We start from the raw sequence: 18,897 nt of genomic DNA, 5'->3' as shown, positions 1-18,897 counted from the left end.
CAGGCGAGATCCAAATAGCAAGTGAGCATAAATTCTTGATATTTTATGTTGGCAAATTTCTCTCCTCCTCTCCAGGAGATGCCCTCCCAGATCTCTCAGCTCCTCCAATTCTGGCCTCTTGCGCATCTCTGATTTTAAGCTCTGGAATTCTCTCCCTAAACCTCTCCACCTCTCTACCTCTTCTCTTTTAAGAGGCTCCTTTAAAAACACTCTTTTTGACCAATATTTTTCTTATCTGTCCGAATATCTCCTATGTGGCTCAGTCTCAATTTTCGTTTGACAATACTCCTGTGAAGCGCCCGGGACATTTTACTGCATTAAAGGCGCTATATAAGTGCACATTGTTGTTGGAGTTGCTTGACACCTTTTGCGGGTACCCGAAGCCCTGTGGTACCTCACCCAAATGGCCAGTTGTTCATGCACGAGCCTAGACGCTATGCAACCATCGAGGGCATCATGCCTCACCCCATTCTGGTCCTCACTTGGCCTGCACAATATTTTTTCAGCATGCGTGACTGGATAGCAAAGCTTTCCAAGCAGAGAAGAGGGGCAAGGATGATTGCAGCACCCCAATTGCTGTCCCATCTTAGATCAGTAACTCAGCGTAGACCAGGAATCCTGCAATGTTCTGGCTCTGTTTCGCTGGGTGATCCCTTTACCCACTCTGCTGTATATATTCTGAACAATGACTGACTTTAGCAATATATTACATGGTGATATCAAAACCTTAAATGTTCTGATGATTTTGTAGACTTTTCATTGTGTTTGAGCCTCTGGCACACTCCAGGTGGTTCACCTTGTTTGGTATGTTACCAGAGAAATTCTCTGTATTTAATAATCTTAAAATGTGCACGTGCACACACAAAGCTCCATTTCATGTTGCCTTTATGTACAAAATGCCCTCAAATTGTACAAGACAGGAGGTTTTGCATTTTAATGAATACTATCTTGCTTGGAAACCCACATAAATACTTGCTGTGTAATGTATCTGTTGCTATAATAGGCTTTTAGTTTAGCCCTCAAAGACAATATTACAAGAGATGTTGTTACTGCATTAATAATACAGAATATTCATTAAGCGTGCCAACACGATTGGAGGCCTATTTAGCTTAAAGTAGGGTTTAATCCTATTAGAAATTAATCTGTGGATCGAAACTGAGAAATCCCAATTAAAAATTAAAATTCCCAATAAATGTTCTAAATTGTGTTCCCGTTTTTAAAAAAAAACTCTAATATAAGAGTGCCAATCTTTAAACACCATCGGTTGGATGTGTCTTATTTGTATCATTTATTTAATTTGCAAATTTCATTGCTGGGGCTAACAAAAATAATATTCCCAAAACAAAATCCAAATGTTGCCTGCAGCAAACTAAAAGAAATTTGAGCTCATAGTTGCCATTGAAACCCTTGATTCACTTACTGCCCTGTGCCCCACCACTAAGAACATAAGAAATAGGAGCCAGGAGTAGGCCATTTGCTCCCTGGGCTCAGCTCCACTTCCTTGCCCACTCCCCATAACCCTTTATTCCCTTATCACTCAAAAATCTATATCATGACCCAGCCTCCACAGCTCTCTTGGGTCGCGAATTCCACAGATTTACAACCCTCAGAGAAGAAATGCCTCCTCATCTCAGTTCTGAATGGGCAACCCCTTATTCTTAAACTGCACCCCTAGTTCTAGATTTCTCCACGAGGGGAAACATTCTCTATCTACCTTGCTGAGCCCCCTCAATATCTTATGTTTCAATAAGATCATCTCTCATTCTTCTAAACTCCAATGAGTATCGGCCCAACCTGCTCAACCTTTCCTCATAAATCAACTAGCCATCTGTTATCCCACACGTGGCCAAGCTACAGCCAGTAAACCCTTGCAATCTTGCCCATGAGCCCAGGCAAATTACTTCTATTTTCACTTCAATTTCTGACTCACTGTCCCATTTGACTCCTGTGTACCTGGAGGTTTGCAAAGGGCTGTTTTAACACTATAATCACATTGATAAACAAACCCTAAATTTGAGCACTAAATTGTGTGTCTGTTCGTACCAGCAGCTTCGGATATATGCAAATTAATGAAACATTGACTTTAAATCTACAGGGTTATGAACCAAGAGCTGGAAAGTGGGATTAGGCTGGATAGCTCTTGGTCGGCCGGCACAGACACAATGGGCCAAAATGGCCTCCTTCCGTGCTGTAAATTTCTATGATTCTATAAATCTTACATGAGGCCCAATAGGCTCCATGATACTCCTCGGACAACCTTGTTTCATCCTATGAATAATAGATATGGAAGATTACTTTCAAGGAACTTGTTTACTATTTAGAGGGCAATTTTAATGCCATTGCTCCACACATCTTCAGGGCCTACATATCAATCATATTTATAACTCCTTACCACTCCTAAAACTTTTGGCATACAGCACGAGACTCCCAAAGCAAGTGCTCCATTCGGAACTCTTCACGGCAAACGAGCCAAAGGTGGGCAGAGGAAATGTTACAAAGACACCCTCAAAGCCTCCCTGATAAAGTGCAACACTAACACCTGGGAGTCCCTGGCCAAAGACCGCCTTAAGTGGAGGAAGTGCATCCGGGAGGGCGCTGAGCACCTTGAGTCTCATCGCTAAGAGCATGCAGAAATCAAGCGCAGGCAGCGGACAGAGTGTGCAGCAAACCAGTTCCACCCTCCCTTTCCCTCAACGACTATCTGTCCCACCTGTGGCCGGGACTGTGGTTCTTGTATTGGACTGTTCAGCCACCTCAGGACTCATTTTTAGAGTGGAGTGAAAGCAAATCTTCCTCGATTCTGAGGGACTGCCTATGATGATGGTGTTCATTTTTTTTAAACTATCCCATAAAGAATTTCAAAAAGCTGGAAGATTAGAGAGGCATTGGCAGGTGTCTGGAAACAAGTTGACCCATCAGCCACAGTTTGTATTTGGTTTGGAGAGATCGGGGAAGAAAAATTGAGCGCAGCTTTTTCTAAAAATCTAAATTTGGTTGAACTTTGCAAAATGAAAACGCCTATATTAATACAAGCAAAATAAAGTTTGATCTCTAAGAACATACTATCTAATTTACCTCTTAAAACACTAGCTGTATTCACATATTGATGATGAACTGAAAGAATTAATAGTAATTTCACGCTTTAAAAGAGAAAGACTCCACTCTAATTATAATTATGGATCACCAGAGAGGTCACTCACCATTATCTGGACTCAACACTAAGATTTACCAAATTGTAATTGAGAAACAAATATGCTTTTTAAAAAAAAATAAAGAGGAACTCACAGCCAGTTACACAGCAACTGGTCAATTTCTCCCGTACTGTTTAAATCTGAAGCATGCTTTTGGATTAAATTTGGTTCATTATCAATTTAAATTTCAAACCAGCCAAACATGTTACATTTACTCCAATCTCCGATGCAAAATCTCCGATGCAAAATCTAAATTTGGTTGAACTTTGCAAAATGAAAACGCCTCGAGGGAACATTGCTCCCAGCATCTGTCCTAAACTTGCACTTCTCAACCCTGAATCTCTGCCTTATTCGGCTGTCTGGGCATATCTGAAAATAATGTTTCAGATTTACTTACTTGATTCCTTCAAGTAATTTATATCCCATTACAAAGTTCCATCTGAGATATCTCTCTCCAAAGCTTGTTTATCAAATTGTTCCTCATCACTTGTTCTTTTGACACCAGTGATCAACCTAGTTGCATTCCACTGCACAGCTTTTAGGGCCCGAATGGCCCACAGTGTCGGCAATCCATCAGTACACAGGGCATTATTGAACTTTCACATCAATATGCCCTGCAAATACACCATATACATATTTGCTCAGCTTCAAACAAGCAATTTTGTGCTCTGCACTTGCTTCAGTAGGAGTTGACCCAAGCCCTACTTATCTCAGAGCTCTTATTAATCACCAAAAGCCATCTTTACACTGAAATATCCACCACATGCTCCTTACAGGAGCACAAGAACCCACTGAGGGGAGCTATCTTACAACAGTTACATGTAGACAATTCTTGTGCAAAAATATGCACACGAGTCCAAGGCTTTCCAAACCCAAATGAGATTCAACACCTGCAGTATTTGACCCCAGAAGTATTACTAACATAGACCTTTTATAACGAATGTAAAATACAATTCATAAGTTTTCTGACTTGTCAACCTCGGAGTGTGATTTATGCATTAGCATAAAAATCCTGATTTTGGTTTGCCAGTTAACACTTAATTCCATCGGAATGTTGGAGTTCCAGCAAGATGCCTGGGTTTGCACCTGTAATTCCTTTCCCCCCCCCCACCCCTCATGCTGAATTCTCAATCTCAGCTTTTCTTTGTGGAGAGAAATGAGAAAGAAGAGCTGGCATTTCCCCTGAGACAGAGGGGAAGAGTCATTTTGGATTCCTTGTGCAGATTATAGCAGCTGACAACAGAAGCATTGGCTGAAGCCTTGTGCAGAATATTGTTTTCGCAAGGATGGTGCTCGTTAACGGGAGACCAGTGGAAAAAAAAGGAAAAAAATGAAGACCTTAGCAAAGGAGTCTCTCACTGGGGGAAAAAAAAGAACTACGATTGTGATCAATGCTGTGCATTTCACATGGCAATATGTGAAAATATACCTTGGAGTAATTAACATTTCTAAGAAAAGGTCCAGGTAATATGTTAAATTTGAAGAATTCTAAAATTATTTTACAGTCCTACAGGATATTCAACAGTATAATTTTATTTTCTTAAATTTGACTTGGGTGTACAGGGCACAACCTCGGGACCGAGACCGTGCCAGTTTTTGGATTTTGCCAGATTTCAGACCTCGCTGTTGGTGCTTCTCGCTGCCCGCTGTCCCCCCGGTTTCCTCGTCTCTCACTGCCCGATGTTGCTATCTTGGCCACCTCAAAAATGTCCGGTTTTCAGACAATTACGGTTTTCGGACAGCCGGATTCAAGACGTTGTACTGTACATCCTTCCTTAGGTAAGGAGACCAGAACTGGCACAATAATCCGGGTGTGGTCTCACCAGGGCCCTATATAATTGCAGTAAGACATCTTTACTCTTATAGTCAAATCCTCTTGTAATAAAAGCCAACATACCATTTGCTTTCTTAACATGCAGGTGCAGTGAGCAATTAACTTTCAGTGATTCGTGTACAAGGACACCCAAGTCCCTCTGAACACCAACATTTCCCAATCTCTCACTGTTTTAAAAAATATTGTTTTTCTGTTTTTCCTACCAAAGTGGATAACTTCACATTTCTGAACATTATATTCCATTTGCCTACTCAGTGACCCTGTCTCTATCCCCTTGAAGTCTCTTTGCATCCTCCTCACAACTTACATTTCCATCTAGCTTTTTGTATCATCAGCAAACTTGGATATATTATATTTTGTCCCCTCATCCAAATCATTGATATCTATTGTGAATAGCTGAGGCCCAAGCACTGATCCTTGTGGTACCCCACTAGTTACAGTCTGCCAACCCGAAAATGACCTTTTATTCCTACTCTGTTTTCTGTCCATTAACCAATCCTCAATCCATGCTAGTATATTGCCCCCAATCCCATGAGTCCGAAAGGGTAACTTTGAAGGTATGAGGTGTGAATTGGCTAGGATAGATTGGTGAATGATACTTAAGGGGTTGACTGTGGATGGGCAATGGCAGACATTTAGAGACCGCATGGATGAACTACAACAATTGTACATCCCTGTCTGGCGTAAAAATAAAAAAGGGAAGGTGGCTCAACCGTGGCTATCAAGGGGAATCAGGGATAGTATTAAAGCCAAGGAAGTGGCATACAAATTGGCCAGAAATAGCAGCGAACCCGGGGACTGGGAGAAGTTTAGAACTCAGCAGAGGAGAACAAAGGGTTTGATTAGGGCAGGGAAAATGGAGTACGAGAAGAAGCTTGCAGGGAACATTAAGACGGATTGCAGAAGTTTCTATCGATATGTAAAGAGAAAAAGGTTAGTAAAGACAAACGTAGGTCCCCTGCAGTCAGAATCAGGGGAAGTCATAACGGGGAACAAAGAAATGGCAGACCAATTGACCAAGTACTTTGGTTCGGTATTCACTAAGGATATAAAAGGGGTCAGAGGGTCTAGTAAGGAGGAGGAACTGAGAGAAATCCTTATTAGTCGGGAAATTGTGTTGGGGAAATTGATGGGATTGAAGGCCGATAAATCCCCAGGACCTGATGGTCTGCATCCCAGAGTACTTAAGGAGGTGGCCTTGGAAATAGCGGATGCATTGACAGTCATTTTCCAACATTCCATTGACTCTGGATCAGTTCCTATCGAGTGGAGGGTTGCCAATGTAACCCCACTTTTTTAAAAAAGGAGGGAGAGAGAAAACAGGGAATTATAGACTGGTCAGCCTGACCTCAGTAGTGGGTAAAATGATGGAATCAATTATTAAGGATGTCATAGCAGTGCATCTGGAAAATGGTGACATGATAGGTCCAAGTCAGCATGGATTTGTGAAAGGGAAATCATGCTTGACAAATCTTCTGGAATTTTTTGAGGATGTTTCCAGTAGAGTGGACAAGGGAGAACCAGTTGATGTGGTGTATTTGGACTTTCAGAAGGCTTTCGACAAGGTCCCACACAAGAGATTAATGTGCAAAGTTAAAGCACATGGGATTGGGAGTAGTGTGCTGACATGGATTGAGAACTGGTTGTCAGACAGGAAGCAAAGAGTAGGAGTAAATGGGTACTTTTCAGAATGGCAGGCAATGACTAGTGGGGTACCGCAAGGTTCTGTGCTGGGGCCCCAGCTGTTTACATTGTACATTAATGATTTAGACGAGGGGATTAAATGTAGTATCTCCAAATTTGCGGATGACACTAAGTTGAGCTGCGAGGAGGATGCTATGAGGCTGCAGAGTGACTTGGATAGGTTAGGTGAGTGGGCAAATGCATGGCAGATGAAGTATAATGTGGATAAATGTGAGGTTATCCACTTTGGTGGTAAAAACAGAGAGACAGACTATTATCTGAATGGTGACAGATTAGGAAAAGGGGAGGTGCAACGAGACCTGGGTGTCATGGTACATCAGTCATTGAAGGTTGGCATGCAGGTACAGCAGGCAGTTAAGAAAGCAAATGGCATGTTGGCCTTCATAGCTAGGGGATTTGAGTACAGGGGCAGGGAGGTGTTGCTACAGTTGTACAGGGCCTTGGTGAGGCCACACCTGGAGTATTGTGTACAGTTTTGGTCTCCTAACTTGAGGAAGGACATTCTTGCTATTGAGGGAGTGCAGCGAAGGTTCACCAGACTGATTCCCGGGATGGTGGGACTGACCTATCAAGAAAGACTGGATCAACTGGGCTTGTATTCACTGGAGTTCAGAAGAATGAGAGAGGACCTCATAGAAACGTTTAAAATTCTGACAGGTTGGATGCAGGAAGAATGTTCCCAATGTTGGGGAAGTCCAGAACCAGGGGTCACAGTCTAAGGATAAGGGGTAAGCCATTTAGGACCGAGATGAGGAGAAACTTCTTCACCCAGAGAGTGGTGAACCTGTGGAATTCTCTACCACAGAAAGTAGTTGAGGCCAATTCACTAAATATATTCAAAAGGGAGTTAGATGAAGTCCTTACTACTCGGGGGATCAAGGGGTATGGAGAGAAAGCATGAAAGGGGTACTGAGGTGAATGATCAGCCATGATCTTATTGAATGGCGGTGCAGGCTAGAAGGGCCGAATGGCCTACTCCTGCACCTATTTTCTATGTTTCTATGTAATTTTGTTTAGTAACTTCTGAGTGGCACCTTATCGAATGCCTTCTGAAAATCCAAATACACCACATGTATTGGTTCCCCCTTAACTATGCTAGTTACAACCTCAAAAAACCCTTAACAGATTTGTCAAACATGATCTCCCTTTCATAAATCCGTCTTGACTCTGCCCAATCCTATTATTATTTTCTAAGTGCCCTGTTACCATGTCCTTAATAATAGATTCTAGCATTTTCCCTACTACTGATGTCAGGCTAACTGGTCTGTAGTTCCCCGTTTCACCTCTCCCTCCTTTCTTAAATAGCGGGGTTACATTTGCTACCTTCCAATCCGAGGGTCCCTCTCTAGAATCTATGGAATTTTCAAAGATGACCACCAATCCATCCACAATCTCTTTAGCCACCCCTTTCAAAACCCTAAGATGTCGGCCATCACATCCAGGGGATTTAGTGCGGTCTTCCCAAAGTCATGCACGTCCCAAGAACATTTTTTTTAAATGATATGCCGATATTAAATGTCAGTATTATTCCTGCCAGTACAAATGTCAAATGCACTTTATCTCCATGATTACAAAGTTAAGATCACAACAAGTACAGAGGTGGGAAGTTATTTAATTCATTTAGCTCATCAGTGCACAGAAACCTGCAGTCTTATCATCACAGCATCTAACTGCTTTTGGAAATATTCCAGAGTTTTTGTCTCCACTGTCCTGCTTAGAAGACCATTCCAGATATTGATGACTATGCGGGAAGAATTGCTTCCTGACCTCTGCCTTTTTTACCAGTCATGTTTAACTTCAAAAAGTTGCCCTGTTCTCTGCAATCCTCCAGGATCCTTCAATGTTTCTGCTGTTTGCTGATGACCAGAGCTGAATACATTATTCAAGGTGTGGCCTCACCAGACCACTGTTTAGTTTTAGCATGATGCTCTTAGATTTGTACTTGATCTGATAATGTAGCAGAGTATCCTGTTGTTTTTGATTGCTGCTCTGCAGTGACTGCTAAGTTACTTTTTATTCATTTATGGATGTGGCATTGCAGGCAAGGCCAGCATTTATTGCCCATCTCTAATTGCCCTTGAGAAGGTGGTGTTGAGCCACCACCTTGAACTGCTGCAGTCTGTATGGTAAAGATACTCCCACAATGCTATTCGGGAGCAAATATGTGATGCAAATACATGCCGGAAAGACCTTCCATTAAAATCAGGTTGATTGAGCAAAAAATCTGATTTATTACTGGGAATTTTTTTATTTGGCCTGCATTTTATAATGTGGAATTTTTCAATTTGTGTGTATCAGCTTGGCCTGGTTGGTAGCGCATTCGCCTCTACATCAGAAGGTTGTGGCATCATGGCCCCATTCCAGGACATGAGCACATAACCTTAACGTGGCACCTCAGTGCAATACTGAGGTAGTGCTGCATTGTTGGGGGTGCATCTTTCAGATGAGAAGTTAATCTGAGGCTGCATCTCCCTTTTGATGGGCATGATAGATCCCATGATACATTTTGAAGAGCAGGGAGTCGTCTCATGTCCTCATCAGCATTTACCCCTCAGTTTTAGCAACCACAAAGCTCTTCTTCCCTCGCTCCCTTCTCGCATCATGAGTCTGTTATACTGGTAGCAGGTAAACAAAAGTTGTTTCTTTTTTTTAAAGGTGTGCATTATATATATATTTTTTACTGATTCGGTGTAGCAGCAGTCTCCAAGTCCTGCCGGGGTGGGGGTAGATTTTGAATGGCATGCAGTTGAGTGTTTTTGATAATTTATTGAGTCTCCCAAGTATGTGCACTACCCTGTATCAGAAGAAATAAACACATACAATAAGAACAAAGCATAATTGGGTATTATTTGTAGTGAGACAAAATTCCCATCTTAACAAGAATGACTTGCAAAAGCAGCGAGGGAGTTAATAAGAAATATTATCTCTTCTCGCCATGCTTTAGTTTCCTGGCAGTCAGAATTAGCTGCAGCAATGATGGGCAGTAAAATTCATAAATAGGAATTGTTGATTTAAAGGAATTTATCAGGCGCATCATCATCACACGTGTCATCTAAATTCTGAAGTTGTCTAAATTAAATGTGTATTTGTTATTGTCACCATTAATAGGCGGCACTTTCCCCTTCCCATCTTTTCCAAGATCTTGGTCATGCCAGCCTTCATCTGTGAGATTAATTGGCTTTTTGATTGTTTCAGTATCTACAGTGTTAGGACTTTCATTTTCTGCTCTGTCTTTTGGTGATTGAGTAAACACACAAACCAGCTTTGTATTAAGGTCACTGACTGACGCTGGATTAGTGGCAGCTCAATATGCTCTTTATGAAGAAAGATTATTACAAACGTCTCCTGTCAGATGATATTTTAATAATTTAATGCACAGACTGCAGCGAAGATTTTTTGTTACCCATCCCCCTCTCTCACTTCCCTCCTGCGGGGGGAAACCGGGATCACAAAGTACAGGCACGATTCTGCAGCACAGACAACAAGCGAGTCTTTTAGAGTGAGGTGCCATTCCATTCAACCTGCCCGCTGTGGAAAACAGGATTTTAGCACTTCTGTTCGAGTTTAACAGAAATCCAATTTGCCAGAAATTAAATTCTGTCTGAACTGTGGAGAAGCAACATAAAGCAAACCTGTTTCAGGCTTAATCACATTAGTGGGAGTTTTTTTTTTGGACAAGTCCAACTGTGGAGAAATAAGTTAATTTTTTTTTCATTCTTTCCTCTGTTTTCTTTCCTCTCTCTTCCCCCCCCCCCCCCCCCCCCCAATCCCACACACACAATTTTTTTCCTTTACTTTCGCGCCTAGAATAGATTACAGTGCTATGGAGTGATAGCCCGGGGCTTGTAAGAGGAATTGACATTCTATTCAGCTTTGCACTTGTATCTTTCATGTGTAAAGCTGTTACGGTGACATCACAGCAGCTACTATTGTGGCAGATCTTAACTTTTTTTTTTAACTTCCATTGATTTAAATCCAGAATTTTGTTTTTTATACCCATGAAGAGTGTATTGAGGATATTACCACTATATTCTGAGAGACTAGACACATACACACAGGCAAATATATACATAATATTACTAAAAGTAACTCCTCACCGATTAGTTTTTTAAACACAATAAATAATGTGTATTTAAACCACTGCTTGTAATTCTTGTCTGGGGAATCGCGCAAAAGGTGTGACTGCTGTTTATCAAGAGGATGCCTCACACTTTTGTGGCTTTCACAAGGGATGCAGAAATGACATTGTATCTGAGACAACCGTACATCAGGCAGTGTTCCAGGGAAGAGCTGCCTTGCCATTGAATCCCTCCCCAGTCACTTGCTTGGGTTGAATCAGAACTTGGGAAAATTTGGTGTTCTGTTCAACCCAGAGCTACGGTTCAAATCCCACACTGCATCAGTTACCAAAGGCTGCCGGCTTGCATCTCTGCAGCATCTGCCCATACCTCAACACCTGCTGCCATTGAATATTTTATCCACACTTTCATTGCCGATGGATAAAATTTCTTCAGTGCCCTCTTTGCCGGTCTATCATCCAGTCCCACTCACCCACCATTGCCAGTCTTCGCTCCCAGTTCCTGATGCACGGAATTTAAAATCCCTGTCCTCATCTGCAAATGATTTGTCTTCACTACACATGGGGCTGGAATTTGCACCTAGCCCGCCTGTTTACCGTCCGAAAATGACCAGTGTGGAAATTGCCGCTCGTTTACTGCCCGAATGTCACCTGTGGTAATTTCGGCATTCATTTACTGCTGGCATTGCTGGAAATTGCCCGCCCACTTCTTCCACACAAATACTGAGCGAAATTTAACAAACTGCCCATTTTTCACAGACTTAACTGGCCTTACCTCAGCGTTATGATTCCATCTTTGAAAATCATCGTTTTTTGAGGAAAAGGCTGTGCCAAGTTGCCAGCAACCTACAAGTAATTTGTGAGTGATTTCTGGAGAAAATAAGGCATTTTGATTATATTTAGGATTATAATAGCATTGACTTTCATTCAAACAAATTTTTGAATACTTTAGAAGAAATGGGGCCTGTACTTTCAGTGCCAATATTGCTAACTACTTACAAGATGCATAATAGAGCTGGAAGAAGGTTCGTTGAAGAGCATTATGTGCCCAATCAAATGGGATGCAGATTCTTGAGGAGGAGACCTTACCCTCAACGAAATTACAGGGACCACCTACTAGCATCATCAGCACCGCACTGCCTGTCGAGATAAAGGTGACTGCGGCACTTTCTTTCTGTGCATCCGGCTCATTTCAGGCATCAGCTGGTGACATATGCGGAATCTCTCAGTACGCCACACATCGCTGCATTCGCCAGGTAACTGATGCGCTTTACGCACACAGGATGGATTTTATTAACTTTCCAATGACCAGGGAGGCACAGAGTGAGAGGGCTTTGGGTTTTTCAAGAATGGCAAACTTCCCCAAGGTCCAGGGTGCAATAGACTGTATGCACATTGCCCTGCGAGCACCTTTCGAGGAGGCGGAAGTGTACCGAAATTGATTCTACTCCCCGAACGTGCAGCTCGTTGTCGACCACAAGCAAATAATCATGGCAGTAAATACAAATTTTCTAAGGAGCATCCATGACGCACATATCTTGCGTGAGAGCACTGTCTCTGACCTGTTTGAGTCAGCCCACAAGGTCACGGTTGGATGCTGGGGGATAAAGGATGTGGCCCTGCCAGCTGGCTCATGACCCTGCGGAAGACTCAGACAGAAACCGAGAAGCGCTACAACGAAAGCCATATAGCCACACGCAATATTGTCAAAGACAATTGAAGTGCTGAAGCAACGCTTCTGATGTCTGGACTACTCCGGAGGCAGCCTGTAATACCATCCTAAGCAGGTCGCTGAGTTCGTTGTGCTGAGTTGCATGTTGCACAACTTGGCCATCAAGAGGGGACAGGAATTGCCAGATGGGACTGCTGGACCACCTCAGGAAAGAGGGGTGAAGAAAGAGCACGAGGAAGAAGACAGGGACATTGAGGAGGTCGAGGAGCCTGGCAATGAACCCACCACCCTCCCCTCTTTCCCCCCCCCCCCCCCCCCACCCGACACCACAGGGGAAGCCTCGTGGTGCTTCAGCAACTGCAAAACTGTTGCATCAGCAGCTCATAAATGAATGTTTGCTTGAACATTGAGAGTTACGGTTCAGCCTTGTATGGCCATGTATGTAATCCTTACAATGATTGTTACCCCTCATTTTCCAAAAGTGAGTGAGACACTGCACAAGAATGGTTCAGTTGAATAAAAATGTTTTTATAAATGTTGAAATTTGAAATTCAAACTTTAACAAGTTTAAAATAAAATAATTATTTTTCAATTCAATTTTTACAAACCAAACTTTGTCAACGACAACAGCAATCAGTAAAATCAGACAGTTCAACTGTCTTTGGTGGACCTCCACCTGTCTTGCGGAGCTCCGCCCGATTGCTGGCTAATTTTTTCTGCAAAGATGACAAAACCTATGTGTAAGCTAATTTCACAGCTACTATTTTGGAAGACATAGATAGACATCCCCAATTAACCATCTCCAGTCCTTTCCTCAATGAGTGGACCATTTATGTACCATTAGGACGCAAGTGTTGCATGATGAACACATCAAAGTAAGAAGGCCAGTGCAATGAAATCGATGATGGGAAATAATGCTTGACACCAAGCTTTACAACATCATAAAACGTGGCACTGTATTAAGAGTAATTAGTCAGTGCATGATAAAAGTTATTACTTACTCTTGCCGACCCAACGATATCGTTCCACCACTTGCGGCACTGGTTTGCTCCCCACATGACTGGCGCGGCACCTCTGCGATCTCTCACCAGATTCTTTGATAAATGATTGGGGCGGGTTTTCCGTGCCCACCCCAGGTCAATTGCTCCCAACGAGCCTCCACCTTGTGCACCAATGCTTCCTGTGCCTCCTCCAAGAAGCGCATGGCTCTCTCTCCACCTCCATCTCCTCTTTTTGCATAATTTATATTTATTAATATTTATAAATTGTATTTCTATTTATTAATAGCTTTATATATCATTTATTATTTAATTACTAGTATACTTTAATTTATATTTAATATTTCTTTATATATCCCCCTCTGCCTTTTTACAAACTGCTCTCTCTCCTCTCTAAGTCTCCTCTTCTCTGCGCATGCGTAGGGTCACCCTTGACCCCTGAAATCGCGGGAAAATGTCTGCACATGCGCAGAGATGAGAAGAGGCTCGTTGCTCGGGTTGCACGAACCTTTATACAGGGAAAATCGTCGCCGTTGGGGGAGCAACACTACCACCAGTTCCGGCCCACTAATGCCACCGCTGATATCAGACAGGTAAAAATTGGGGGAAGGAACCTTAGCAGTATTCCGGCGGTTCTAAAGACGCAACCACCGGAACGCCGCTAAGATTCGGGTGGTGGCGCTGTAAGTGGAAATTCTAGCCCATGATCTCCGCACCCTCCTGCGGCCATCCTCTTGTGCTCTCCATTTCTCTGACTCTGGCCCTCTGTGAATACAGAATACTCTCCCTTTGTCCAAATCTTGGTGGTGGACCCTTCACACACTTTAGCTTTACCCTCTGGCACTACTTCCCTGAATTCTTTTGCTCCTCAATTTCTCTTTCTGCCTTTTAAAAACCTTCTTAAAGCCCATCTTTTTAACCACACTGTCTGTCATCTCCCCTATTCAGTTCCACCATGGTCCATTCCTTTTTCATCTCTCATGTTTTTTCTACTTTAAAGATACTGTACAACTGCAAGTTGCGCCCATTCTTCTCGAAGCTTCAACCACTCGAGCAGGTTTTCTTTTAAAAATGAAAACACAATGGATCGTGTCAGCTGGCGACTAAAATGTGACCGATGCACTTCATTTCACGTGTGATCCTTCAGTAGCACTGGACCAGGGAAACTTTAGAAATGGATGTAATTGATAAATGACTTAAGGTGAGGATTGCTATCTTATTAAATTGAAGGGACCTCTAGACCCCGGGTTACTTGGTAATTCCACACTCAAAAGTAAAAAGTAGCTTTTAGTTCTTTTTCAGCAGCATTTAGAGATAGTGGAACAATGCAAAGTTGTCACAAAACCCATGTTTGTATGGGAACATACGCAATCAGCGATGTGATGACATTACTTCTGACGGTGCACTTTATTTCGACCGTACTGTGATTAAACATCCTACCACTGCACTGGTGGGAGTCTCATGCAGGAGATCACCGTTTTGCACTCTCCTGTCAGGATCACCATGCTGGTAATTCCTGCCATTTCTCTTGCTGTAAAGAGATTGCTGTGAAGAATGCCTGCGTAAAATGTGTGCACAAAAGCAGAATACTGCGGATGCTGGAAATCTGAAATAAAAGCAAAAAGTGCCGGAAATACTCAGCAAATCTGGCAGCATCTGTGGAGAGAGAAACAGAGTTAATATTTCAGCCAATGACCTTTCGTCAGAATGGTCAAAAGTGTGCACGTCAGGTGAGGGAAGGATCAGTTGGATGTCTGATGCACTGCACGATCTGTTAGCCTGCCAACACTCGTGGTCTGGACTGGTATTTGAAGAATGGCCATGTGGGCTAGAGCTTGAGGGTTCCTGCCCCATGAACAGCTGTACTGCGGGAAAAATCATTTGGGCTGAAGAGAAGAGGGAAGAACTGGTGGTGCAGGGTGAACTGGAATAAGTCAAGAAAAAACAGTAATATACGTATTGGCTCAACGAATAGAAAGTCTTCAAAGTTGCAGCTTCAGTAAGAGAACTTGAAGCCGTAAGCTTCTATGAAGCATGTTTCTAATTTCACGCTTGTATCTGTCTCACCGGCTAAAAACCTTCGTTGATGATCTCCTCTCATAACTTCAGCTTGGAGCTGCTCTTTTTTTTTTATAAAGAGTGCACCTTCATAAATAATTCCAAGTATTTTTTGGAACGGCTGTTCACTTGTGATAAATATGCCATACTGATGAGCATATAGTCTGCCATTGTATATAAGCTGCACTGCAAACTTGAGCCTTTTCCACAGGAAAAAAGTATGTTCATAATTCACACGTGCTGCACCCTCTGCACAAATAGATTTTTTTTTAAAGTGGGAGTGGCCTAAATGTGCACTATCATATTTCACCCATCCCCATTCGTTGCATCATCTCTGAAATATCCAAGTAAGTTCAGTATGGTACCATATTACTTGTGACATTTGATTCATAAATCTTCCAAATGTTTGCTTTTAATAATCTGCTGCAGAACTATGCTTTGCTCACATTAACAGTTGAAATGCTCCATGATTCTGGAAAAAACATTTGGAAGGTAACATTTGCTGGGATTTCTGAGCAGAGACCATAATCAGATCTATGCCAGTCTGCAATTTTGGACTGATTGGAGAGGACTGTGATTGAGCCCTAACTGTCCACTTACTGATGTAACTGAGTCGAAAATCCATGTGTCTGCAATGTGGGACTTTTTTTTTTGGAGGAGGAGGGGAAAGCCAAGCCTTCAGAAAGGAATAATCATTCGTTGCCTCTTCCACAATCCTTTACTCACTATACAGCAAGCCCTGATGTTTGAAAACCAGTATTACCACCCACTTTTATTGAGACAGAAAGGGGTACTGCTCATATTTATTCTCACCCGCTTTAAAAAAAAATGTGTACAACTGGCCTACAGCATTTAATAGCAGTACCTCACTCCTTCAGAAAGTCATAATTGATGATGGGCCTTTTATGATCTGGTGTCGGTACCTAATGTTCATAGAAGCCTAGAAATTTTGGTATAGCAGGAGGATGTTGAGGCCACTATGCCTGTTCTTGATGGGATAGCTCCACTTTGATGCGATTGGATACTCTGTGATTTGCCCCACGTGCAGATGACATAGATTTCAGCCCACGCATTCGCTAAAATTTGGTCGCCTTCCTATTTGTCCATCACCCCAATTTCCTGTAGTTTTCTCCTCTCCTTCCCTCATTCCCGCATACTCCTATGACCATGCTGCCCAAATGATTAACTCCATTCTGCTACTGTCGTTCATTGCCAGTTGTTTGTTGGTTGATTCACCTTGCAGTAAAATAAATGAAGATTTGCATTTATCTAATCCCTTAATATATCATTATATTTGTCTAATACCTTAATATATCATCATCGGAGCAGGCCGGGGAGTGCAAGGAGCAGCGTGGCGGCAGACCACTCCAAGGAGCAGCACGTGCTGGAGCAGGAGAGCAACGGTAGTGAAGAGTGACGTCACCAAGATCCAGGTCGCTGATTGGAGTGTGGGCAGATACAGCAGGAGCAGCGAGGTCAGGGCGAAGAAGCGGTGAGAGATTGTAGAGAGACGTGATCGGGGCCCAGGAGAGGCATGAGTTTGGGGCCCAGAAGAGGCGAGGGCCCAGGGGCAGCACGGGCCAGCCCACACTGCGATATGTGTGCGCACTAGGTCTGTGCAGCAGAACTAGTCTCCAGTCGTCTTCGTTAATCCTTGTTACTGGACCAGGACCAAGACCTAGCCCTGTCAAGCCCGTGTGGTGGCTGGTATGCAACGGTCACCAAATGTTAAAAAAAATCCACGCACAGGCATCTTCCACCCTTCAACATGTAGTTTAGGCCCTTCACTGAAACATCTGTGAACTTTTTGGCGTGGAAGCAAGTCATCCTCGATTCGAGGGACTGCCCTATGATAATATATCACTCAAACATGTCGCAACACAATCCAAATACAGCAAATTACATGGAAATACAAATGATATTTGTCACGTAGGCAAATACAGCAGCAATTTTGCATACAAGAAGATCCCACAAACATCGTTGTGATAAATGACCAGATCATTTGGCATTGGTTGGAGATTAATGCCTCTCTACAGATAACCTGTATAACACTGATAAAATCTAACCACTCGGGGAACCCAGAAAGTGAACATTTATGGATTATTACAAGGTTTTGTTTTTTTTACCCAAATCCTGAATGACGTTTTTTTGTCCTGTGTATACTGCAAATATGTTTGTGACATTATATTGTGAAACCAGACCTCATTAGTAACAAAGCTTGGCTTGCAAAAAAAATGAGCATGATATATTCACTTCTGAAATTATTATTGTTTGTGCTGAACTGTGCCCAGTATGACGGATTTCGAACACTAGCTTGCTTCTTTCAAGCAGATAAATTACGCAGGATCACGCCTGCCTGAGGGACTCTGTGTCTAGTTCTGTATTTCCCCTTTCTATCACAATAAAAGCGGGTGGTAATAAATGTCTTCAAACATCAGGGCTGGTTGTATAATGAGTAAATGATGGTGGAAGAGGAATACAAGAAACAAATGCTGAACCCTATCTCTGCTGACAAATGACTTTTTGATAAGTTGGCCTGCAATCAAATTAGAAAAACCTTTCTTTATATCGAAACTCCGGCTGAGCCATTGAACAGCAATCAAACAGCAAATAAACTACTCAAAGTATCATTCCTAAATAAAAATGAGCCTTCAAGCTGAAACGATCAAAAATTGCTATTGATTCTTACAGCTGTTGTGTTCATCTTTATTGATCCGGCAAAGAAAGATAAATCTGAGCCCAAATGAGATTACTGTGCGTCAGTGCGTCAGACCACGAGGCCAATTTTGAGCCATTCATCACAGCACGCAATGACCCATCCACCCATGCCAGTTGTGCACTCGTCTAATCACATTGCCATTGATTTTTATCTAATACAACAGAGCTGGTGTCTGACAATCATTTGCATCCTATGACTGCTACTTGCCGAGGTGGTGGGGGTGGGAGGGAAACCGGATTGCACCTCGATATAAATTTTGTTTTCTTACTGTGTTTTTTTTCCCTCCCCACAGAGTGCCCAGTTCTACAAACTGACCACTGAACAATACCAGAAGGCAGTTAGTGAAGTGGAGTCCAAGTTCAAGTAAGATCTAATATTAGTTTGTTTTTTTAAAGAGTCTCTTCTTTTTTTTTTTAAACAAAATAAATTTAATGGTGCATTTAAATGTTGTGTGTACACTCCAGTTCATCCAGCAATCATCATGATACTTGTATCATTTCTCATTATATTGATTATTTTCATCTGAAATGAAGCAGCTCAGTTAGCTGCACGGGTTCGTGCACTGCTGCTGAGATTCACTACTCGTGCTGTCGAACTATGGGGGAGGTAATGAGGTAGAACTTGCACAGCATCCTGCCATTTC

At 42.5% G+C, this 18,897-nt stretch overlaps 1 protein-coding gene across 1 annotated transcript in view; it reads left to right on the top strand.

Moving 5' to 3' along the window:
• Positions 1-18,897, top strand: part of chchd3a (coiled-coil-helix-coiled-coil-helix domain containing 3a) — a 334,738-nt gene that overhangs the window by 266,313 nt on the left and 49,528 nt on the right. The window contains exons 7-8 of the mRNA XM_070897189.1: positions 5,839-5,861; positions 18,547-18,617. Coding sequence (XP_070753290.1) covers positions 5,839-5,861; positions 18,547-18,617 — 94 coding nt within the window. The remainder of the gene's footprint in view (positions 1-5,838; positions 5,862-18,546; positions 18,618-18,897) is intronic.

This window comes from Pristiophorus japonicus, chromosome 13, assembly GCF_044704955.1.
Source record: "Pristiophorus japonicus isolate sPriJap1 chromosome 13, sPriJap1.hap1, whole genome shotgun sequence".
NCBI lineage: Eukaryota > Metazoa > Chordata > Chondrichthyes > Pristiophoridae > Pristiophorus > Pristiophorus japonicus.
This window is presented reverse-complemented; position numbering and strand designations above follow the sequence as displayed.